General features: G+C 27.3%; 1 protein-coding gene across 4 annotated transcripts; it reads right to left on the bottom strand.

The window, feature by feature from the left end:
* Window positions 1–4,381: 4,381 nt before the first annotated feature.
* LOC107443033 (traB domain-containing protein) lies at window positions 4,382–23,083 on the bottom strand. Of its 4 annotated transcripts, none has more exons than XM_043045653.3 (9): window positions 22,929–23,083; window positions 20,740–21,216; window positions 15,949–16,160; window positions 14,114–14,254; window positions 13,927–14,037; window positions 11,925–12,064; window positions 10,787–10,962; window positions 7,765–7,870; window positions 4,382–6,222 (listed from the first exon to the last, which is right to left on the bottom strand). In XM_043045653.3, exons 1-9 carry the CDS (start codon window positions 22,966–22,968, stop codon window positions 6,069–6,071), a joined length of 1,557 nt encoding a protein of 518 aa, XP_042901587.2. In that variant the 5' UTR covers window positions 22,969–23,083; the 3' UTR covers window positions 4,382–6,068. The 4 variants fall into 4 exon arrangements, with proteins under 4 accessions (XP_042901587.2, XP_042901586.2, XP_071033469.2 ...); XM_043045652.3 differs by having other exon boundaries at window positions 22,911–23,076; XM_071177368.2 differs by having other exon boundaries at window positions 22,881–23,041.
* Window positions 23,084–26,620: the final 3,537 nt, after the last annotated feature.

The following is a 26,620-nucleotide window of genomic DNA, read 5'->3' as shown; positions in this document are numbered from 1 at the left end:
TAAACGTGGAAATCAAACAGGTGTTGATATTTTCTAAACATTGGGTTTCTCGATGATGTTTCAAATTTCAATAACATAATCATTTTTTCCTTGCTAAAATATCAATTCGCAATTCCTAATGTGTACACTTTTTGACTTCAATTTTAACTAGGATTCAAAAATGAATATTTTAGGACGACATGTATGGGGAATTGAGTGAAAACAATAATAAAATCTCAAAACCAAAACTTTAAAACTTCCATTATCATTCAAAGTTTATGAAATTATGTGTAAAGAGGCTCGATATTACAAGAAGTTTTATCATTGAGATATGACGATTGTTTTTTAAGGGGGAATCCCACCTTGAGATGGTAAAATATTAACGTTTTTCTTGAATTTTTTTTAATAGAGACTACTTGTTTTTTTTTTATGTTATTTAGCTACAATTTAAGTCTATTTTAAAATCTTTTCTTTTACAAAATACTAAAAAATAAGTTGGTGGCAGCTCCGGGGGTGTGGCTGGTCATCAAAAAGTAGCACCTCACTGGCCTCATGGATTTAGAAGTCCTGTAACATCGGAAAACGATTTTGTTTAAATTTTCTGAAACATAAAGACATTATCTAAAAAGTAGCACAGCGGTTTTTTGATGGCGGCAACTTTAAAAAAAAAGTTAAGTTTTTCATTAAAATACTAATATAAAAATATCAAAAAAAATCCTATGCTACTTTCTAAAGAATATATTCTTACGTAATTTAAAATAAAGAACAGCTTATTTCGTTGTATAGATAATAAGAAAAACGTTAGGCCAGGACAAAAAACAGCGTTTTGAGAGTTTTGACTTATGTTCAATCTAGTAAATTATTAAATTAGTAATGACTAACCTTTATTCTGCAATTCCAGGTCCATATATCTTCTCCGTCAACAGAATGGATGAGACACAAAAAGAATGTCGCCCCTCCTAATCCGGCCGACCGGGACTCTCTATTTTCCGGTATAACTTCCAAACGTTTTAGACAGACATTAGGAAGGGTGCAGAGATTCGAAAAATGCAATAAAATTTTTTCGAATTTTTGAAATATTCAGGGTGAAGTCCCCCCCCCCTTAAGTAAGTGCCGTTATGTAGTGTGCGTCACAGCGAGTGCTCGTGTCGTGTCCCGGCTAGGACTGGGCGATGTTAAGATTTCAGCATCGTGATGCATCGCCACTCAAATATCGCGATGTTTCGATACATAGCGATGTCACATTACTGTTTCACATTTGGTTTTACCAAATTTTACATTCTTGTTTTTTTTTTACATTCACTTTGTTTTTTATTTATTTGATGCTACTGTAAAGTAAGACTAAAACTGAAATTTTAAATATATATACATATATTTTTAGAATTTAATTTTTGTGTGTTTAGGGAAATAAAAGAGTAAGATTTCAAGAGAGAGATATTCAAATAAAATTTATAAAAAGTGAAAATTTGAAACAGTTAAAAAAAAGTTATAAAAACAGTTGAAACAGTTATAAAAAGTGAAACAGTTATAAAAAGTGAAACAGTTATAAAAAGTGAAACAGTTATAAAAAGTGAAACAGTTAAATAAAACAATATAGGATAGTGTGCTTTTAAGCATTGTTATAAAAATAAATCAGAAATCTTAATATAAATTATAACTACCTGTGCTCAACTTTATGCGGTTCTCCATACATAAAATTTTATTGAAATATTTTATGATAGGAAAAAGAAACAAGACAGCAGTCAACAGAAAGTTACAGGACAGTCTTATATAGCCTGAGTTATCGTCAAATAATTGAATTTATAACTAATTTCCACGATTAAATACCGTTTTTAAAAAATTGCTGCAAATTCAATAAAAAAAATATACATATTTCGTTTTCAAAACACATTTATTAATGGCCACCAAATATGTTTGTATTTATTTCCAAAAATACATTATGCAAGCAGTCTTTCATTATTATTATTTTTTTTCCTTGAACACTTTTACACAGAAAAAACAAGATAAACATAAAGTAGAAAAGCTCACATATACAGTAAAAGTCTCTCACTTCAAAAATCGAAGACAAAAAAAGTTTAACAAAATTTAAACAACATTCTGATTCAAGCCAGAGTTCTTAATATCTAATGAAGTTAGATATTAGAATTAGGGTTTCATTAGGTTCCTCTATCTAATTAGAGTTAGATAGAAGAACTCTAATTTCAACTATATGAGATTGTAGAATTCTAGATACTAACGAACTATTTTTGTCTTGTGATATGCATATGAACATGAAGAATATTTTTAAATAAAAAAATTAACAGCATATATTTATTAAACATAATATTGATGATGAATAAATAAGTCAATTAAATCATAATAAAATGCACACGTCAAAAAATATATAAGTTAGAAACTTAGAAATACTCCAAATAATCTGTAATAAAACATTTATTTTATAGTAAAAAGGAAGGAATAAGTTTAAGACTATATATCACAAAAACTAACAAAAACAAAATTATGCACATTGCTGCGTTATCTTTTAGAAATATTTCCTTTCAATACAGTAGTCTTAAAAACTTTCTGAATGAAAACTATCAACCTAAGAAAAGTAAATTATGATAAATACTTGTAAATATGTACAATTGGGGGAATAAAAATGTGTACAGTGTATAATATTTCATCTAATAATAGGAATTTAGGACTCCACCTAATTGTTCACTAATTAAACCTTAAATAAGCAAATTAATTTGTGCAAAAGTATTTTAAGCTACAGAAACATTTAATAATGGTCAAAAAAATTTGAATTTTAAAGGTAAATTTTTTATACATCATTTTGAAATATGATTATTTAAATGACAGTTTATTATTCAGAAGCTATTCAACTAATTTTGCTCAAATTTTATATTTTGCGGCTTAAAATTACGTAGCTAAAATTGGTGTATAAATTTGCACACTTAAAAATAACCATTATAAAAAAAATTACAAATATAATCTTTTTTAGAATATATTTTATAACTACGGCAAAATAATTTTGGATTCATTTCTCCGAGATATAACAAAATAAACAAAAGTGAAATTAACATAAAGCGGTCAAAACTTCCAACCACTCTCCTTACTTAACTATTGAGATCATACTTTCCAGCTTTCTCTTCATATTTTGATAGTCGAGAATCCAAATGACTTAAAAAGGGCGTGTTTATTGTAAGAAACTTTTACCTGATTTTGTAACTTAAAAGATTGTTTGTAAAAATAAATTAGGATATTTAAAGTTAGGCCTTATAATCATTAAAATTTAAGCCTAGTACGTGATAATCAAATCATTAGATTGAATGTCATTCTGTGTGGTCTTTTCCATTATTTTTTTTTTTTGGCGCAACAGAAGACTTTTACAAAAGTTGCAACAGTAATCAGAAGAGGTTAACAACTTTATTTAAAGAACTATATAAAGATTTGTTTCATTCCAAAATTAACCCTTAAATTTTGAATAACATGCACATTAATTTAAAATGAAGCTAATAAGGATCAGGAAATTAAAAATTTTCAAGATTCTCTGATGGAAAAAACAAACAAACTCAAACTTTTAACTTCATCCTCTAACTTTAGTTAAGTCAGTACAGCGTTTGCAAACTTAAAAATATCACCACTTTTTAAATTTAACAGCAAAAAAAAGTTTTCCATGATGGCACGGAGAGAAATTGTACCATAAAATCTGATACATTTTGTCATTTTCTAATAAGTATGTAACAAAGGAGTTTTTCCTAACTTAATCTTAATTGTAATATATAAAGAAACAAGGTTACAATATTATTTTAATGAAAATGTGTTCAATAAACAATAAAAAATTCCAATTCTTTTGTTTAGTCTAATTTTTAATCTCACTCCACCTATGAAATCTTTGAACTATTTTTTTCTTACAGTGTTCATATGACTAAATATTTCTATTAACATTAGAACACTAATCTGCACATTAAAATGTTTTTTATTTAAAATCTGGAAGCCAGAATAAAAATCTAGGATTGCAGTTCGCATAACAAGAAAATTAAACAGCAATCGTTAATTATAGTACCATTTCCAAAATCTCATACCTTTTTTTCTCGTAAAATAGTTATTAGTTTTTAAATTACAGTAGGGAACCGATTATCCGGAACGATCAGGACCATCGTTATTCCGGATAACTGTTTTTTCCGGTTTTCTGAATCGCTGCAAAAGGCCGTTTTTTTATTGTTAAACCCAACTAAAAAAAAAAAATTGGAAATAATCTTAAAAAGAAGAAAAAACGATGAAGTAATACACTAATGATTATTCCCAAAATAATGGTAAGGTAAACATCTTTCAAAAAAGAAAGAAAAATCCTAAAATCTTACGAGGAAATAAAAAAATATTTTAAAAAATAGGGGGGAAATTTATCGAATTTCGTTCCGGTTTTTCGGTATTCTGAATTCCGGATAACGGGTTCTGTACTGTATTTAAATCCAAATTTTTTTATATTTTCTACACATTAAAAAATTAGTTAATATGCAATGTACTTGCATTTCTTTGTAAAATTTATTTTAATGAAACAAACAGGATTTGTGAGATAGAAGATTCAAGCAAAATATTGGAAGAAAGCAGTTTGCCATCCTCATAAACAAAAATAAAATATATATTTTGAAATATTGCCAATATTAACAACGCTATGTAAAATGAATATCATAAATTCATTTTTAATTTTCATTTTAACGGATTTTTAAGCCAAAGGTATGTAAATACACTATTTTAATAAATGTTTTTTTATTAACACTGTGACACATATTTTACTAATTTTATTTTTCTGACACTTCAAAGGGGTCTGAATAAGTAATTGAATTGGGGTAAACATTTTTGTTGAGAAACCTTCAAACTACATTAGTTTTTTAGCTTGAAATAGTTGTTGTCAAATTCGACTTTTGATTACAATTAAACTTGAGATTTATCATATGTTTTTATATTGGATTAAAGTTACAAGTTATGTAAACAATATTTTTTTAAAAATGTATTAAAAAACTAGTGAAACAAAATGATTTGCCAATGGATATAAATGCACCATTTTATTTCTCAAATAAAGTATTTTGCATGAAACTTTTTGTGTGTCTTGATGAATGTAATTAAAGCATATTTTTATGAAAAGAATACCACATTTTATAAAATTTCTATGCTTAAAATATGTTAAAAATTACCTTAAATTCTTCAAGAAAATTTTCATACATTAATTTAAGAGAGATAAATATTTTTGTACTTTCATTATAACACTTACAGAAAAAAAATACCCTACTTAGAAAAAATGCTACTTTTAATCATTTTTAGGAATGAATAAACGAATATCTAAAAAGAAAATTTTTTGTTCCATCATAATTTATAAAGGACAAAAAACTACTGTAATTTGAAAAGTAAGATAATAGGTTAGATAACCTCAGAAATGAAAATAGTTAAACAAAAAACATTTTATAGAACTATTTATAATAAAAAACTTAAAAAATTAGGAATAAACAGACCAAATATTTTACATTCACACATTTTTGTATAAAAATTTATCCTCAATGCACAATTTTCTCATTAAATGACAAGAGGATGAAAGGTGGGGGAACAGATTTCTTGGCAGAAAAAAAAAGATAGAGAATGTCTTTAGGCATCATAAATGCTCAGTAAAACAATAAAACCCGGTTTAGTGAGACATATAAGTATTTGTGATCCAAGGTTAAACTGAACTGAGTAGTATAACAGTGCATGCACCAAGAATGCTCAAATTAAATAATTCTAATTTTTATATGCAATATTTTCACCTTTTGAAGAGAGTATACAATGCTATTTTATTAAGATATTGAAAGTAAACAAAATAGATTTAAAAAAATCTGTAAACTATTTATTTGTAATACCAGTCAATAAAACAATTTTCATGTAAATTTTGCCAAATTATAAAAAAAGTAATACAGGCTCAAAGATGTAACATTCATAACATACAGGTACAGTTATGACTATTCATGACAAAAGTTCAACTCTCTGAACAGTACCTAGTCAGACACCCTAAAAATGTTGCCATATGGACCACAGATATGAACCAAAACTCTTATTATTTGAAGAAATAAATATGTTTAACGTCTGAAAGGCTCTTTTATAACATCCAAGATCCTGCTGGACAACAATGATCGGGGAAACACTTTATAAATACCGTACAATCCTAATCCATACAGAGAGTAACGTATTGTATAGCGAATGAACTTGGATGACCTTGAGGGTTCAGGAATGCTGAAATATAAAATATAGATATAAGAAGACGAAATATTTTAACAACACTTTGCAAATTTTTAACAAAATATTCCTCCTTCATAAAGTATTTATTAAAAAGGTTAAAGTTAATTAGGATTATAAATATAAATTTTCAATTATATATCAGTTCAATTATATATCAGTATATTTTCAGTTATAAATTTTCAACTTGTCGCCTTGAGTCTCCTGCACAGCCGGAGGTGGACAGATATGAGGTGAAATTAAACATCTAAAGATTGATGTTTACAATAAAATATATGTAAAAAAAATTTAAATTTAAGTTTATAAATTGTTCAACGGACCCTTATAAATATTTGAAATTTAATAAAATTAACGATATCTACCATGTGAGACCCAGAATTTACCATGTGAGAGCTGTCAAAGTATAATGGAATTTGTACAAGCTTCATGAAAAATATTTTTGGTCAAACCTCATGACCGAAAACTGGTGGTTTAAAAATTTAAAGTTTAAAATACAGGAAAAATTATAAAAAGATTATAAGGGACAATTGATAAAAGGAAAAAAACATGAAGTTAAAGGCTAAAATTATACAATTGACCAAAAGGGTCTAAAAATTCAACATAAAAATTTGTAAAAGATCGAACGCACTCTCAAAGTTGATATAATAAGACATAAAAAAATTTTAAAACATTAAAATGAATATAGCACTTAAAGTAAAAACATCGAGATCACTAAAATGATTAAGAGAAGTACAGTTAAAATAACACAAAAGACTGACATAAAATAGTCAACATGTAAAAAACAGATTAACATTAATAAGAAAAAGTTGTTAAAATTCATTGACTAAAAGACACGAGGTCAATAAAACAATAGTACAATGAAGGAACGTTAAAAATTTGTACTAAAAAAACATTAAAGCTTAAAATAGGCAAGATAATATCAAAACAATTAAAAATGCAGAGTAAAAAGGGGGTCTAAAATTGTATAAATACATTTTAAAAACTTGGTTCGTGGTCCATAATATAAAAATTTCAAGCTGATCTGGAAATGGAGATATTAATTAGTTGTTAAAAACTTGTGCCAGCAGATCCTCTAGAGCGGTTTTGATTATTTCTCTACATCTATTGTTTGCAAAAATTTGTTGGTCATTTTTATCATTGAATAAGTTTTTTCGGAGTGCTTGGAAATGATTGCAGAAATATGCTAGATGTTCAAGTGTTTGTTTTGCGCTACAGTATTTACATTTATTGTCCTTGTTAAAAAATTCCTTTTTTTTTTTAAAACAAAGACGATAAATGTAAATACTGTAACGAAAAACAAACACTTGAACATCTAGCATATTTCTGCAATCATTTCCAAGCACTCCGACAAAACTTATTAAAAAGGTTAAGTAAAATATTTACATATTTATGTTGTTTACCTTTGTTTATTACCAACATATATTACTTTAGTATTTTAAAAAGTTGAAAACATAAGCAATGCTGATAATATCAGTTATAATTTATATTAATGTATGCAAAATAGTGCCAACTGATCAAATAACAATTCAAAAAACTTACCACAAAACAGGAGGTATATCTTCATTTGTAATTTTGCCCCAATGCTCTTGAATACCAGGAACATGGCCTATACCAACCACACCAACAACATAACTTGGACCAGGAACTGCAAAACAAAAGGTAATGAATAATAACCATGTTGGCACAATCAGCAAAACAAAATCATTATACTAAGTAAATTCAAAAATTAAAATTAATTAATTCTGAATTAAATAATTAAAAGTCAACTTTTGAAATTAATATGTAGGAAATGAAATATTTAAAAATGTAAAGATTATTCTCTGAATAAAGCAAAATAGAGAATTATATATGTTTCAAAGATTGACATGAGATGGACTATTAGAAAAAAATGTGTTATCTTTATCAGTTTTTTGTTTGTTTTTAGATACAATTTCAAAAATATTCTTCTCAATACTTACTATTGCTTGAAAATTTACTTTTTGTTTTAACATCCGCAAATAAATATTGCTTTAGAGTTCTATGATCTGCAACTGTTAATCAGTTGGAGGTATATCCGACATTTTTTTACACCTCTTTATAGTTTTCATTACTAACATTGGGAGCAGGCATTAAGTCAGATACTGAAAGAATTAAAAAGTAATGGGATGTGTGTTGCAGTCACTATTCACATCATAGACTTCAGAATATCTTCAACCACAAAATTTTATTCCGAAGGGCTAATGTTCCAGATTGAATACAGAGATGCCTGCTTTATGAAATCTATTCATAATCCATTTTAGTTGACACTGTTCAACATTGTTGAAATCAAATTCCAAGCTTTTAGAACATTTCTTTTTGCTTTAGAAGCATCTTACACATTATTAAAAACAAAAACAAAAAAAACAATCATTACCTAACCAATAGCTTAGTGTAATGTTCCTTAAATAATTGGATTACTCCAACGTTCAAAAGTTTTCCATGAAAAATTCCACTCACAAAATTTACAATTTAAGCTCTTTCACATACTTCCTTTAACCAATCTTTCTGTACTCTTTGTCTATGCCACCAACCTTTTGAATATGAGTCAAAAACCTTTCGCAGACATAAGGACAAGTTAAGAATAGAAAAAATGCCAGAACAGATTCAAAAAAGCTAATAAACAGATCTTTCTTAGGAAAAAAATGAATAAATTCGAAAAAGTTTGTGCGGTTTTTGCATTTTGATCAATTAAAAAAGTATATTAAGTGGAATTTTCCTCAAAATGGTAACGTAAAAAACGGGATAATTTAATATTATCGGAATATGTTATTTTTATAGCCCATCAAACAATGACATAGGAAGCAGAATAATGTACGAAGAGTACAGCATAAAACCTGTATAAACTGGAGAGTAGAACTGAACAATTGAAAAAGAGGTACAAAGTCCTACTTTGAATAAAATTCAGATTTTACAATTAAAATATTAAGACTCTGAAATTCATAATATTTTAAAAAAAAAAAAAAAGAATCAAGAGTTTAACTAATATAGCCCAATCTCAGATGAAAAAAATAAGTGAGTTTTTCAGAAAAATAAATATTTAACTATTTTACAATAACTAAAAAAAAAATCTTAAGTGCTGCAAAAAAAGAAAAGAAAGAAGAACTGAACATTTTTGGAGAATTCAAAAATAACTAATCATAATACAACTTATATATTTAAAAGTGTTTCTTTCAGAAATCCATTCATTCAGATAACTTTTATATATATATTGCTTAATAATTATCTCATGAAAATTAATTGTTTTTTTATATAGTAATACAATTTTAAAAAAATAATATGCTTTAAAATATTTTTATTTGTATAAAGCTAATAATTATCAAAAGATATTTTTATCAGATACTGTACTATTAATTAATTATACATAAGCAAATCAAAAACCTGAAATACAAAAATCTAATAATCCTTCTCTGTAAATTAATTTGTTAACTATCAAATTCCAGTAAAACACAATGAGCAGACTTTTGTTGATTTCTTTCTCTATAACTTCACACAAAGGCAATAATGAAAAATAATCTGAACAACAACAACAAAAATTAATGGTTATTATGTAATCTTTAATTAATATAGATACTTTACAATAAATAAGTTAAAATATTTTTCATGCCATGTGTACCAAATTACAAATAAAAGCAAAAAATTCCTAATATTTTAAAATTCTGGAAAAAATTTCTTACTTCAATTTAAATTTTGTTTTACTTGTGAGTTAAATTAAATGCACTACATTAGTTCACTATCTGATAAACAAAGAAAAGGAGAAACATTTAAATTATGGGAAAGAAAATATACTTGGATAAGTTATTATATGGTAGTTTTACAAAAATAACAAATCAAAAGTCGAAACAGGTATTTTTTTAACTTTATATCACTGTGTTTTTAATAACAAAACTTTGTATTTTATGATTGTGACCAAATTTCTCATCAAAGGAGAGAAAAATGTCTCTTCCACCTACGTACAAAACATAAAATTTTAAAATATTATTGCAGAAAAAGCTGTAAATAAATAAAGCGCAGGAGATATATAATGGATCGGCAACTAACCGGTTTTCCAATTTTGTTTAAATTTTAACAATTATGCCAAAAACATTTAATGTCATTAAATGTTCTTTGACATAATTTTAAGAAAAGTTTTTTATTCTTCAGGAATTTTTATTTATTTACTTTGTTAAATTTTAGATAATTCAAATCGAAAGTCAAATTGAGATAAAACATTTATGATGATCCTTTTTTTTTTCTTTTTGCTTTTAACCAAGATTTTCATCAAAAATCATAGCTGAAAGAATTTCTTGAAATTGGTATGCCAAGTTTAAAAATGGAAATCCTGATCGCAAAAACTTACTTCGTTCAATGCAGAGTGATTAAACCAATTTTTCCACAAAAACTAAGTGTTTTTTAAACTTTAAAAAAAAGAAGAGAAAAAAAACGGTGGGGACTTAGTTGCCAACCCAAGAGAAAGAATCATAAAATTAAAACAAAACCCTTGGATCATGGAAAATAAAAGTAAAAGTAGATAAAAGTAAAATAAAAGTAGAAAGTAGAAACTAACTATCACTATTTTGAGCAGCAGCAACTATGGGAGAGGCAGCCATCTGCAATGAGTATGTCAAATAGATATCTCTCTCTTTCACAAATACTTGACTAAGTTCAGGAAATTCTCCTGTCATTTCTGCCAACATCTCTTCTAAAAGATCTCTCTGCTTGCAACGCTCAACTTCCTCTTTACTGTAAAACAAATAACGTTGAAAATCATTTAAATAAAAAAGAACATGTAGTGATAGATGAAATGTAAAGTTTAATATCACAATAAATAGCCATGCACTAAACAAACAATAGTACATACTCAAAGAGAGGTAACAAAAAAAAACTGTTATAAACTAAATTAGAGAGTAACAGAAAAGGAAAGGAAGGATGACAAAGGTGCCTTAAGATTTTTGAAGAACAGTTTATCCAAAGAAAATTATCCAACAGAGAAAAAAGGGTAAACTCCTCAATTCATTGTAGGTAGCCAAGTTGGGGGGTTTTCACAGAGTTAGGCAAATAGATTAATCATACTGTTCACTGTTTATAAAAAATATTTATTTAAAATCGAGACACTTTTCTATTAGGTCTTAAGATGTCACAATAAGGCAAAAAATAAATATAATACAATATAAGCCAGTACTGGTGTGTGCAACCTGACAAGACCAAATAAGGAACAGGGTTCAACAGTCAGAAAAACAAATATAATTCACAAGTAAAAATGTGCAGCCCTTACTTTCTCGCCAAAAATAAACTGAAAATATAATTTACAAAAAAAAAGTACTATTTTTTTTAAACTTACATTAATAAATTCTGAAAAAAAAATTGCCTTAGCAAAAAAAAATGCCAAAAGATTTAAAATTATTAAATGTCTTTATAAAAAAGTATAAATTCAAGGATTTATTTAAAAATAAAAGATGCAATTAATTTTTTTAGTAAAAAATAATATAAGTAAATACCACCAATTACGATTTCATAAAAGAAAAAATATATGCTAAACTTTTCCTTTTGTTCATTTTTTTAGCACGTTATTTCCCTTAAACAGCACAAATGGATAAAAAAATGGTATTTTGTGATCTAACATGGTTGTTACTGGACAGAGTTAGGGGTTAAAAAAGGACGGTTGACAAGACACACTGCACATATTTATGAGGATTACTCATTACCTTATAGGATCTTTGGAACGCAGCATATGCCAGCCAATTCTAATTTTTTGCCACATAGATAACTTTGCTAAAGCTCTCTGTAAAGTTATATGGATAGGACGATCACCTAAGTGTACAATACAACCAGGAATCTGTTTGGCCTGAATGAAGAAAAAAAACATAAATAATATACAAAAATAATATTAAGTATGGAAATGAAACATTAAATAGCTAAACAGGTGGGAATTATATGCGATGTGAAAAATAAGATCGAAAAGGAAATTTGTTTCAAATAGAAATCACAAACCAGCAATAGAAACCCTAAAAAAATTGACTGCTTCATTGAACTGCCATGCTTTTTGGCTCACGGGAGTATAGACAATATGGCAGATACACCAAAATTTTGTCACAAGGTGTACCCATATATATTAAAAAACTTTTCTGGTCCTTTGGTATCAAATTATCGATATGAATTCAGAAACAATCATAAACAGAAATGAAAATCTTATTTAATCTAATGATGCCAAAAATGCAGTTTTGTTATTTAAAAAAATAGAACAAGTTAGAACAATATTTGTAGCTTTAAGAAAAAATGGTATTTCATATGGTATAACTTATCATCTTGGAGGAACATGTTTTTCCCACCATTTTAGTGTCTCATCTTATAACAAAATCTTAAAAAATCTAGTAATTTTGTAAACATTTGTCTTCATAAAAAAAGAGGAAGCAAAAAATAGCACAAAATTTGGCACTTTTTTTTAAGAAAAAAAAAGAACTGGAACATTGTTATAATATTTTTATAAGTATTTAAGTATATATGATCATTTTAAACTAATGTTCTGAAAATTTTTTGCTTGGAAATTTTTATATTATGTTTGCCAAAAACCAGTGTTTCCAAAACTTATGACTTTTGTGTACCCTCAGTAAATTTTTCGTAACGCTGTGTACAACTAATAAAAAAATGAATATATTTTTCACTATAAAAAAATTGCATAAAAGTTAAAAATCACAACTGGCTGTTGATACCACCAATTATTAACGGTTAACTCTGCAAAAAATAGCCAATAGAAAAATACGTAACCGTAAATTTTCATGGCTAGCTTTAATTTCAAATAAAAAATTTTGAAATTTTCGTTTGTTGCACGCACGACATTTTGCATAAGAACATGTACCCCCGCTAAACTGTTCCAGTACCCCTGGTGGTACGAGTACCACACTTTGGCAAACACTGCCATAAACTGATGAATAAATAGAAATATTTAACTTTAGGCAAAAATAAATTATAATTAGTTATATTAGTAGACAATATATTAGTGTTTTAATATATTGTCAGTGTCAGACTTGATAATAACAAACTTTAGATTACATATTTTTATCTTTATTTGTAATAAATATTAATAACCATCTTTAATTGTCTATCTGTTAGTGAAAATCTTCATATTCTAATTAACACAGGCCAATCATTACTTGCTTATATATAACTCTATATACTTGCTTTAATCACTTTATAAATAAATAAATTATCATATATTATCCAATACCTAATATTAGCTATAATGTAAAAGTAGCTAATCTGCTTATCAGTTAAAGATAATAAACACATCCTCAGGGATGTATGATTCAACAACAGAAAAACAAAAAAATTATGCACCAACAGAATAAAAACAAAACTTTAAAAAAAATCTGTTTCAATATCAAAAGGAGAAAAAGAAATAATTCTGAGTATAAAATTACGTTGCTGTTCCTTTTTGAGGCATGTTTTTTTTTAAGGGGTAGAGAATTTATCCTCAACCCAATATAATTGATAGAAAAATTTGTTTGGTTTTAAATATTTTTAAAACATCGTTTGTAAATTTATTTTATTCCATGCAGAACTAAGTTTCAAAAGCTTTGTAAGTTTCCAAAATCCCTGTAAACCACAAACTGACAGTAAATAAACAATAGCCAATGGAAAATATAATCTCATAAATTAAATAAAAATTGTTTTTCAAAAGCCTAGAGATCAAGGAAAAATAAAACTTGCCTCTTCATAAGCTCTTCGAAATTCTCCACCAGGTGCCATGCCCAGCTGCTTTGTCAGATGAGCAGACATACTTAAAAGAAGGAAATACAGCACTCCTTGTAGGACACCATTCTAACAAAAGAGAGACAATCATATTTAGAAATAATCTATACAATTCAGATTTTACTAAATATTATACTATACTTACTTCAGCTATTGTTTGTTTAATTTTTTGGAAGTTTAATGTTTTGGCCTCTTCTAAGATAGTATTTTCATCCAACGACAAAACATTAAGTCTACTTTTGCACAATTCAATCACAACTATGTCTGGCTGCACCGCTCTTATGGTCTACAAACAAGACAATGATTAAAGTCTTAGAATCGTTCATTGAAAGATAAGAAATAATGAAGAAAAAGAAAAAAAAAGCTTTTCGTAGTTTTTGATCATAACAGTTATAATATAGGCATATGTTATAATATACAGGGGTGATTGTGAGCCCAAGTCAAAATTCCAGAAAATTTCCTGAGTAAAAAAAAAAAAAAAAAAAAACAGTTTAAATGGGGGAAAAATTTAAACAAGGTTTTGCCCTTTTTCTCAATCTTTCTTAGTTTACTTAAAATATAGTTAAAATTTTACACATACTTACACCATTTATACATACCTATGATAACCTGGAGAAGTAATTGAAATTTACAATCTTTCTTTCTTGAGTTTATGATTATAATAACTATAGTCACATAAAATTAACATTAATCTTGAATATAAAGCTTATAAAGTATCTGGCTCTCACTTGCAAACAAATAAAATAAACTGTGTTTTTAAGTTCCACCTTTCAAAATTTGATTTCCGGAAACTTTTGTGATCAATGATTTTTTGAAAAATCTGGCCCTTCGATCTCCGGAAACTTCCGGATCACGGTTAGCAAAAAATCCGGAAATCCAGATTTTTTCCGGAGCACAATCAGCCCTGAATATATAATGGGTATTGATAAAATATAAATAATAAAAGGCATCTGATAAGCCATACTCACATTATAGCCAAGAAAAAAATATTTGATTGACATAGATAAACTGTACTTACACATTAGAGCCAAAAAAAATTTTAATGCATTCATTATAATAAAAATGAAAACAATAATGAATAATAAATTAAAACAATAACTGGAGAAGGAGATTTAACTTTGAACTGTACAAGATTTATAAACAACATATTATTAAATACATAAAAATAAATAGAATGAATTGGATTGCCCACGTGATTCGAATGAGTGACGACAACACAATAATAAAGATACAGCTTTTTAGACCCACTGGAAAAAGAAAGCGGGGAAGGCCGCGGTTGAGATGGGCTGACTCAGTGGAGCCTGATTTTCTCACAATTAATGAAAAGAATTGGAGATCAAAGATAAATCGGAAGTTGTCGTGGAAAAATCTTCAGACGAAGGCATTGGCTCACATCGGGCTGTCTGGCCAACTATAATGATGATGATGATAAAAAAAAATAATTCTAAGCATTAAACTAATGCTATTTATTTTTAGAAAATAAAGTTAATTTTATTGAACAAAGTTTTTTCACTCATAATTATTTTTTAATAAATAATTTTCCAAGAATTGTACTGAATTTTTAATTATAAGAATTAAGCACAAGAAAAAGCGGAAAAATCATACAAAAGGAAAAAGATAAGAAAGAAGGAACACAATGTTACTGCAAGTATTAATGAACTTGATAAAAACAAATGCACGAATTTGAGAAAATCATTTTCAGAATCTATAACAAAAAAAAAATAATTTAAAAAAAACTTTATAGAATATGTTTTTTTTTACAAAACTACCTTGTCCAAAGAACAATTATAAAAGTTAGTATATTCTACACTGATAGCTGATCATGATAAACTTTCAAACAATTAAAATCAATTACTTTAATCAAACTGAAATTTTAATTGAGCACACATGGATACTTTATAATTAGATACTATTTAAACTTTTAAGAATATTATTTAAAAAATTTAATTCGATACAATTTACAAATTATTTTTATCTAACCTTTGCTACATCTTCTTGGCTTTCTAAACTGAAATGAGCAGTCCCCACCACAAACACTTTTGATCCGTTCTTCGTCTCTAGGACAGTGACTGTGTTTGGAAGATCTTCTATGGACTGAGTGGAACGGAATTTCCATTTCATGGCAGTGGGATAAAGCGTATCTTCAAAACCAGATCGGTCATTTTCTGATTCATCCTCACTCTCTTCTTCATCTGTTGAAAATACAAATAAACATTTTTAATAAATCTAAAACACAACTGTAAAGAAGAAAAAAAAAGTTCCAAGTTGATAGATATAGGAATATACCCCTCATTTGAATATGAATTCAGATTCAGAGCCTTTTTTTATATATGGGTCATTCTCACAAAAACAGTCATTTTCATGTCCCCAGTATATTTTATGTTTGTTTTACAACTTACGAAAAAAAAAAATTTCAGGGAAAGTATCCTTGAATGCATGCTAACAAAAGAATAAAAATAAAATTATCAATTTTTATTTTTTATTTATTTTAGGTAATTAAAATATACCAATATGTCATTCCCTCACTTGTCCCCACTGCTGATTTAAAAAAAGAAAAAAATTGTTTCTGAAATAATTTTTTTTCTTCTTTCAAATTCGTGTTTTTTATTTCAGAATATTGAAATATAGAATTCAGAAAATCAATTTTAAATTTAATTTCTGATAAAAATATTAACCCAGCACTATTTTAAACTTTGTCTCAGTGTTTCGCATCATTCCCTCACAACTATGTTCTTATCACCTGCAATCTTCTTAGAATAAAAATATTCTAATAAAAACTTTTGCAGTTAACAACTGGCATCATAGAATAAAATTGTAGTGTGTTTCCATCTTCAACTTAAAGAAGCTTTACTATGGAATAAATTTGAATGAATCAAACCAGGTAAAAAATTTTACATTTGTCATTCCCTCATGTCATTTTTTAGAGTAAAATAAAATACAACTTCATCAAGAAAGTGAATAATTATATGTTGCTTTCTTGTATGAATATAATTGTATGTGATTGACTTCAGGAATTAATTAGGCCTAACTGTTATTTTTAAATTTTATTAAATTTGTCATTCCCTCACTAGTGTATAAAGTGAGAGAATGACGCTAAAGTGAGGGAATGATTCAAGATGAGTATATTAAATTTTTTTTTTTGTTCAATCGTGCCAGCCAATTTTATTTCCCAAACCTGTAAAAACTATTAAATATATAAAACTAAATTATAATAAATATTAGATATACTTAGTATGTTATCATTTTTAAACTTTAGGACGTAACTTAGATAAAAACATGTATTAAAATAAAATATCATTCCCTCACTTTTTAAATAGTGAAATTAATTAATTTATTTATTAATTAAAAAAAATTAATTTATAGATTAGTAAATTAATTTATTAAATTAATTAATTTATTTATTAAATTAATTAATTAGTTATTAATTATTATTAATTCATTAATTATAAATTAATTATTTAAAAAATTAATTAATTTAAATATTAGGTATAATTTATAGGATATATACTTTCTTTATAATGCCATTACATATTTCTATTAATATGAAAAGTTTCAGAGCTGTTTATTCACTTTACTTTTTTGGGATTTTATGAACTGAAAAATGACAGTTTTCGTGAGAATGACCCATATATACCATCAGACCACACTATAATGAACCTCTGAATATGGTGAACACTTGATTGTAATGAACTTTTTTAGTGGTCCCTTCTGAATTCCCATTAAACTAAAGTTTTTTTTCTTTTCCAATGCCCACCTGTGCTAACATCCGTCAATTCAGGCATTTACAGGGCGATTTTGTTGGCCTCTCTTTCAGGGGCACCATATTAGGTTGGCCAACGTCGCTCCCGCAGTCAGGACAGATAGTACAGAGAAGGAAAGAACGTCCATGCCTTGCCCGGGATTCGAACCCAGAACCTTTCTGATGCAAGGTACTAAAGCTGTTTTATATGCTTATAATGGAAAACAAGTAGTTTGTTTATGGTGGACACTTAATTTCATTTCTCTAGTTTCTGCTTTTATTTTTCACTTTCAAACTAAGGCAAACAAGCTGTTAAACAGCAAATCCTTTTTCTGGCTCCTCATCTACATGTTGAAAACGATCAAGAAATTTCCACAATTTATGCTGAAAGTAAATTTTTTTTTTGCAGAAAATGAGGCCTAAAAAATACTGGATTCTTTACTAATAGTTGATTTGAAAATTGGTGGATTCTCCATAAAAATGAAGTAAAGTCAATCGAAATCGCCAATTTCTTTATTGAATGCAAAAATTATTTATTTTTCTTTTAATATTTGATTTATAATCTAGTTAATCAATTATTAAATTTATAGAAAAAATTAGTTACCATTGTAATCATAATTTTAAACAATACACCACCCTCGACTAAAAAATGATTTTTCAAATATTTGGATACAGTGAACCACGCTTTATAGTGAACTGGGTCTGCAGACAGCTCACTATAACGGAATTCAACTTTATATATTCCTTGAAAAATTAAAAAATATTTGTTATGTTTCTGGTTCTTACCGTGACAATAAAAGAAAGAAGTCCATTAGAAATAATCAGATAAAATGCGAAACAAAATAAAACCAGCCAAAATGGGAAAAAAAACGTACTCTATTTTTATAACAAAACATTTTGAAATTTACAAAATTGACTTGCCTGAATATATTTTTAAAAAAAATGAGAACCTCAAAATTTGTGATTCAGTATAAAGTTTCGATTCCTCTAATTTATTTGTCTTTCAGAACATAAATTTGCAAGATGTGCAAGTGTTAGAAATTAACAAATATGTGTAAAAATTATTTCTAACAATGCACAGTAAAAAAAATAAGATTTTAAATTATTCTATAATAAATCTATTCAAATTCCAAAGAAAAAAAAAGGAAGGAAAAAAACTTAGTAGAAAAATACTTCGACAAATATTATTCACCAATCGAATATTCCACAAAAAGGCGGAACACCAATAGTGGACAAATATTCGTTACAACCCTATTTTATATAAAAACTATTCTCATAAAAAAAAATTCCAGATTATCTCTTCTAGATTAAGCAAACAGATCTAGATGATTATTTATAGAAAAAGGAACAAAAAATCACAAATAAATTGGAAATAAAAATAAGTAAATATCGATTTTAAGTTGACAAAATTCTGCTATTTCATCTTAATGAATTAGAATTCTCATTTTTCATAATGACAAATCATAAAATGGCATTCCAGAAAAATTACACAAGAATAATAAATAATTTTGAAATATCTGGATATTTTTAGAAGATGATAAAAAAAACTAAAGCTTCTCTCAGCATTTTTTTTTTTTACTGTTGTATATTCCACACACAAAGCTGAGTATATAGAAAAAGACGAAAAATTAAAAAAAAAATAGGGACTTAAAAGGTTATTCAATTTTAATGACATGAAATGGGAGCAAACATCAGAATTCAAGCTAATCAGCAATTGCTTAATAACGCATGAATTTAAAATGCTTAAGTTTTATATTTTTTTTAAAGATGGTCATATGATTGTCAAAAATATTAAAATAAATAAATCTAATTAAAGTGCTTAGCAAATTTATTGCTCCTGAATAACAAAAAATTATAAATAATTCAACCCATAGGAAAGATTTGTCAGTAGTGTTACCTAATAAGTTTTTCACTATAATAATTTGAGGACAGTTTTAAAATTAATCTATGTTGAATGCTCTTTAATATAATATTTAATAATAGTCAAATATAAATCAATATCCGATAGGATAAAGCAAAAACAATGCAAATTAATCACAAATAAAGGTACAGAAATGGATTGTTGTGATTCACTGGAAACTACATTTTCTATGGGTTTTCTAAATAAATAAGGAATAAATTTATGAACAACTTGAGAATCCAAAGTATAATAACTACTGGTAACAAAACAATCCACTTTCAAAGAATAAAAGTATAGAAATAATATGACTGAGTGGTTAGGGTTGGCACAGTATAAACCACTTTTTTTTTAAATTACTTGATTTTCAAAAAAATAACTAAATTAACTGTGTTTTTTTTTTTTTTTTTGTTGAAAAAATCAATCATTTAAATAATTGATTTCTTGAAGAAACTAAATCATTAAGTTGAAAACATTTTTATAATTACAAATACATTCTTTGGGCAGTGATTTGTCTAAAGTCCAATTTCATTGATAATGATGGTTTTATCTAACTAAATAATGAGAATATACAAATTAAGATATATGCAGGGGTCTGTCTAGGTTTTTCTGAGAGGTATCTATTTTGTGAAAATTTAGACATAATTTGTGAAAAATTAAAAATTATATTTAAAATCAACACAAAATTATGAATTTATCGTTTCTTAAGGGATACAAAAATAAAATTTTAAGAAAAAGTATTTTGTGAAACTACCGTTTTTCTTAAAATTGAATTTGTGAAACTACAGTTTTTCCTAAAGTTGAATTTGTGAAGGTACCGCTAAACGGTAGTAAATTCGGATTTGACAGACCCCTGGTATGTAAATTATTATATTTCACTAAATAATATTAGCAATGTTAATAGAATGACATAAAACTTACAAATTATAATTTGTCATTAACCTAAAATAATTTGCTAGCAATAAACATATTTTAATAATATCTATTGCTTTTTTTTTAACACAAATGCTTTTAAACTTATTAAACATATAGTTAGAGTATATTCGTTCAATTAATGTATTCTGTAAATCATGATAAGCAAGTCTGGCTGAGTTGCAAACCTAAGATATTTTAACAAATCTCTTGTTCAACTCACCAACAGAGCTTGAAGAATGAACGTCCAGATCATTACACTGATTTTCACTACTGCACTCCGTCACTAAAGATGATGGTGTGTCTTCCTTAGTTAGAGTCCCATTAGACAGGATACTGTCACTGGCAGAAAAGGAATTAAAGTTAGACTGATCCTCCTCAGCATCTTCAAAGCTATCTGATAAAGAATCTGGTGTGAAACTGTTCTTGTTTTCTTCCGATATGGCACTAGAGTTTGTGGGGGAGTTTTGGTGGTTTTCATTACCTCCTTCTGAATCTGGATTATTATTGGACTGATCATCAGTATGAAGAGTGCCTTTGGCCAATATACTAGCATAAGACACTTTATTTGGGTCTGAAGCGAGTGACTCGATTTTTCCATTTTCCTCCATGACGCTCAAGCTTATGGAATAGGTCTCTCGACTAGAAAAGGATCTTGAATCTAGGCTAATACTTCTCTTAATGAAGAAATTAAATGTATCTAAAAGCAAAAATTTAATGGGTCAAATTAAACATGTAACTCAAAGAAATATAAAAAGTCAAATATATAATAATTGTTGCAATTTGTTTTCAGTCAAAAAAACATTAAAGAATGTATGTGATGAAAATAATGGTTGCTCACAGTTTTAAATAACAGGGGTAAATCTAAGTTTTCCAGAGAGGTACCTATTTTGTGAAAATTTAGACATAATTTGTGAAAATTAAAAACATTAAAAAAATCAACACAAATATGTGGTAAAAATATGGATTTATTGTTTCTTACGGGATACAAAAATGGAATTTTAAGAAAAAGTATTTTGTGAAACTACCGCTTTTCCTAAAGTTGAATTTGCCTGGATAGACCCCTAAATAAACAAGATAAATAAAACAAGATTAAAGGACAAGTGAGGTAATTATAACCACAAGATAATTGTAACCAATGCCATTCTTAAAACTACTTGTCCAGATCAAGAATTTAAAAACTATGTTCTCTCAAGTTTCACGTATAAATTTTGCTTTAGAAACATTTTATTTAAATAGTTTGTGGTGACCTGCCTACTACAACTCAACGCTGCGAGTCTCGTATCCCATAGCAACGAGGAACACAAATAAAAGAATACTAATGTTTTTCTTTCTGCTGCTGCTGCTTGATAATTCTCCTGTTTTTAATATGTACGTTATTGTTATTATTCAAAGTTGTTAATATATTATATTTTATAATAAGAAGCGAGTCTACTTATTTCCTCCACATAGTTCTTAGATATAAATATTTTCCAATGCTTGTTCTAAAAAAGTATGCAAACATTGTAAAAGCTACTTTGGTTCTAAGCTGATTCAATTATTCTAACAATCGAAAAAAGAGCTGAGGTCAATTATTTTCTGTTTAAATTAAAATTTGTTACATGATAGTATATGGTCGGAATTACTTTTTCGCTTTTACTTACTCGCAATTATGACCATATTTTAGGTTAACTAAAAAATTATGAATTTTTTGTCTTGTTATGTAGAAATGCAAGAACCTACAGAAAAAAGAAGACTCACGTTTTTTACTCTTTAAAGAACCTACTGGATGTAGTTGGAATGGTGAAAGAGAAGAACATGTAACTGATTAAATGTATTTCATCATATTTCTTAAAACAATTACTTAAAAAGAATCTAGAATTAGTGATAATTATAAATATTAAACAAAATTATCAATATATGGTAGTCTTTACCAAATATATAGTAAACAAATTATTTAAATAACAAAAATTGTTTCACAGCAATTTATTTTGACATATATTTATATTATATTAGGACGATTAGTGTAAAGATTTTGCTTATGAAACAGCATTGCATAACACAAAATCAGAAAAATTAAAAATATTCAAGGTTTCTTTATTTTTTAAATTTTCAAAGAAAAAATACGCAATTAATAGTTTATAAGTTCAAATACCGATTTTCTCTACCATTTACTTGATTGCAAAACATTGATAATAAATAAACATATAGAAGCACTGAAACAAAATTAGAATTTAAATTGCTAGACCAAATATTCAGATTTCAAAGAAAACATGTTAAATGATCCAAGTTTAAATGAAGAAAATAAAAATTATCATGAAGTGCTGTCAGCTCAACAACCACAACAAATGCCGACAATAATTTACTCTACAAGATTTAATTGACTTTTTGGTTAATATTTAAACACAACTCTACCAAGAAAATTAATTCTACCGAAATTTCTAAGATTGATAAGAGTTTTAGCATTCCACATTCAATTTTCCTCTAAGAAGGCGCCATATGATTATTTTTCCATCAAGAATTCGTTGCCTAACTTTCGATTTCCCAAACAACACACGAACGACGACGAACACGACAGTTTTATGAATGCGGTTATAGAGAGCAAAAAACTTTAAATAAATTTCGGAAGGAGCCTCAAAAGCCTATTTTCACTAGAGCTTTTGCTCTTTTAAATGTTGTCGAGAAAGATCAATAAGTTTTAGCGATAAGTTTTAGCGGGAAAATGTTTTTCCCCAATCAGGCTTTCTTTCCTCCTCAAAAGCAATCGGAATAGCATGCACCGCATGCAGTGAGAGTGATAATGGCCCGTAACGCATGATTCCCACTAGCTCAAACGTCTCTGTTGGCGGCAGAGCCGTTTTTAAGGATGGGCCAAGTGGGCCCTGGCCCAGGGCCCCGAGTTCTAATGGGGCCCCCAAAAGTCTAAAATCTCATTGCATTAATTGTTTGTTTTTTTTAAATTCTAACTCAATTATTATTTATAACTTAAGAGGGCCCCCAAACCCCACTTTTTTCTTCTTTTTTTTAAAGTTTTATTCAGAGCTGAGGCCCTCTGAAGCCCATAATATACATATTTTTTTCTTTCTTACACTGTTGGATTCTTTTCAAAATCTAATCGCAGTGCTTATAAATATAAAATTGTTACTCTTCACTTTTCTAACTAAAAGAGCAATAAAAAGCTCTTTCCACTAATGAAAATATCCCCACTTTCATAGCTACCACCCACAGAGTTGTCAAATAGCCTTCTCACCTTACACTGTGGGAAAATGTCTTTAGCTTCTTTATATTGCCTCGGGGCTCTTTTTTCCTAACTTCGAAAATATCAGATATCCACAGAAACACCCCTTTGTCTGATTTCTGCTCATAAATTTCTAGGAAGAAAAATTTCTTGGGCTGTAAATAGGGGGAGAGTCTTCTTAGAATTCCATTGGGTCACTCTGTCTTGAGATTTCCATAGTGCCTTTAAATTGGGCCTCGTTCAATTCTAAATTTTCTTTCATAGAAAATGTATATATTTTTTTATAAAAGCATTTTTTTTTTTAATCATCTTAAATATTTCAACTAGCCTAATACTTTTATTTGCTTAACTTAGTTGATTTTATTTTGTTATTTTTCAAATTAATCGTAAGAGAATCCATGAATTGGAATTTCTACATCAAATTTTCGTTGGATATTAAGAAGACATAAATCTTTCACGTTGGAGGTAAGCAAATGTTTTTATTATATCAATTTTGGTTGTGGTTAGGGAAAACATGAAAGGTTTGCGCAGTTTTTTATATATACGTTGTGATTTTTTTGTTTATTTATTTAAATGGCCGGCCAATATTCAATTCCCTCTTTGACTGTCCTGTCTGCCAAAACTCTTGATTTGTTCTGTTCTGGATGAAATTGAGATAAAAAATTTAATTTTATTTAAATTTTACTTACTGCTAATAGACAGAAACGACATAGGATTTTGTTTAATCGAGCAATGAAATCAAATGATCATCAACTAAACAAATGTTTAAACACGAGAAAAAAACTTTTTAAAACTCCTGTATGACCAAATTTTCCACGTTTCCCCTAAATATGAAATATGTTTAATTTGTAATATTATATTTCGTACACAAAATTAATTTATTTAGTTTGCTTATGATTTTATTGTTTATTGATCATATTCGTTTCTATTTTTAACTCCCTGATTTTTGTTGTTATTATGTGTCTAAAGTTAATAAGGCTTCTCAAATTTTTAATTAATAAGACTTTTAAATTTCCAAATCAAGGTCGAAACAATTTCTTAAAATTGTAAATCGAAACTATATATGAAATTTTGACAGCTTTGTTTTAATTTTAAACGTGTGCATTTAATTTAATAAAATAAAAATAAATGAAAAAAATATAAATAAATGCCTGAATAAAATAAAAAGCTTCGTTATCATATCATCTTTTCAACAATTTAAGTATTAATAAATTATTTAAAAATAAGCAAATTTTTAGTTTAAAAGGTAAAATTTTTTTTAATTTGTTTAAAAGGTAATTGTGCTCCATCATTCGATGATGAGACTATTTAATATCTGTTCCTAAGGATCAGAATTCTCTTTTATTTTACTTTATTGTGTAATATATTTAATACTTTCATGTGATATGCTGCAGTTTTAAATGCCTAAAAGATGACTGAAATTGTCAATTCAAAAAAACAATTAATACTTTTGAACATGAATTTAAATAACTCCATACGTTTTGCTTGGCTATATCATTTTACATTATCACAGTATTTAGAGCAGACAATTACTTGTCGGTGTGGATGATATAAGTAAAAGAAGCATACAAAAAAAAATAATAATAATAATAATATTTCAGTTAATGCCCTCAATATTATATTTTTAAGCTTCTCGCAAAAATGTGTTTAAAAAATAATTGTCACAAAAAAATTAATATTAAGTAAGAACGAAACAAAAATGATATCAAAATATGCTGAATCACTAATGAGATAGGTGAGATGAAAGACATCGAAACCAATTTGATTGAATAGTAAAACTAGAAGGTGTTTCTAAAATCCGGAAATCAATCAGGTTTCAATATTTTTTAGTCACAAAATTTATCAGGGGCTATTCGTTAGATTTCAATATGGGTTATGTTTTTTCTTTGATTAAATATTAACAAATATTTGTCTTTTAAAACCTTTCATTCTATAGTAAAAATAATTATTCTATAATTGTAATTCTAAAACTAATTGCTAACTGATATAAAGCTTTAGTGTGTTTCATTGATATATTAAATGTCTTCTATCGGCGGAACCCCGACATTACGATTAAGGTAATTAATATTATAACCTAAAAGCAGACTATTTTTAAAATATTTAATTAGAGGAATGTAGATTTTTCATCTTTTTATCATTATCAATCTTAAATAAGGTTTTATATCCGACAGTTAAATTTGCAGTCCTTGTGTTATATCTAGTCTAGTTTTGAATTTATTTTTGGTGCATATACATAAGCTAAAAATGAATAAGATAAGCCGAATTATGGTTCACTTTTAAATGAACTGAAGATACTTGTTATAAACGTTAAAAATTGTAATTTGGAAAGCATTTTTCCAGAATGTCAAATATTCAAATGACTTAATTTATTAAATTAAAAAAAAATTATTAAAAAAATATCCGCAAGGCAGGTGTGTATATTTGGGGCTGATGATTATGAAATCTAACACAAAACTGTGAGATCGTGGGTTCTATTCCATCTGATGACAGTCTTTAATTACAATTTATTAATACTGAAAAACGTTTTTCTTATTTTTTTTTTAAGTATGCATGCTAAAAACTAATAATTTAACAATTATTTGAAAAACTAGAAGGCTCCGCTCCCTGTTCATTTTGCTCATTAACCCTCGTAGTTGCTTCTGCATTTATTGCAGAATAAGAAGTTAAGAACAGATGGATAAGAACAGTTTATTTCCATTTTTTTTCCTACAAAAATTACGATTGAATTACCATTTATATTTTGAAGATGACTAAATTTCGGCAAATCAATAAAATTGGTACCAATTAATAAAATTAGAAAATTGGCACCTGCCGCAGAGTTATTACTCAATGAAGATGGACTCAAGGAATAGAGCATTCTCCTCTGAATGAGGTGCACCGAGTTCGA

Source organism: Parasteatoda tepidariorum, chromosome 2, assembly GCF_982258835.1.
Source record: "Parasteatoda tepidariorum strain Cologne lab strain chromosome 2, Ptep-v5.0, whole genome shotgun sequence".
Lineage (NCBI taxonomy): Eukaryota > Metazoa > Arthropoda > Arachnida > Araneae > Theridiidae > Parasteatoda > Parasteatoda tepidariorum.
This window is presented reverse-complemented; position numbering and strand designations above follow the sequence as displayed.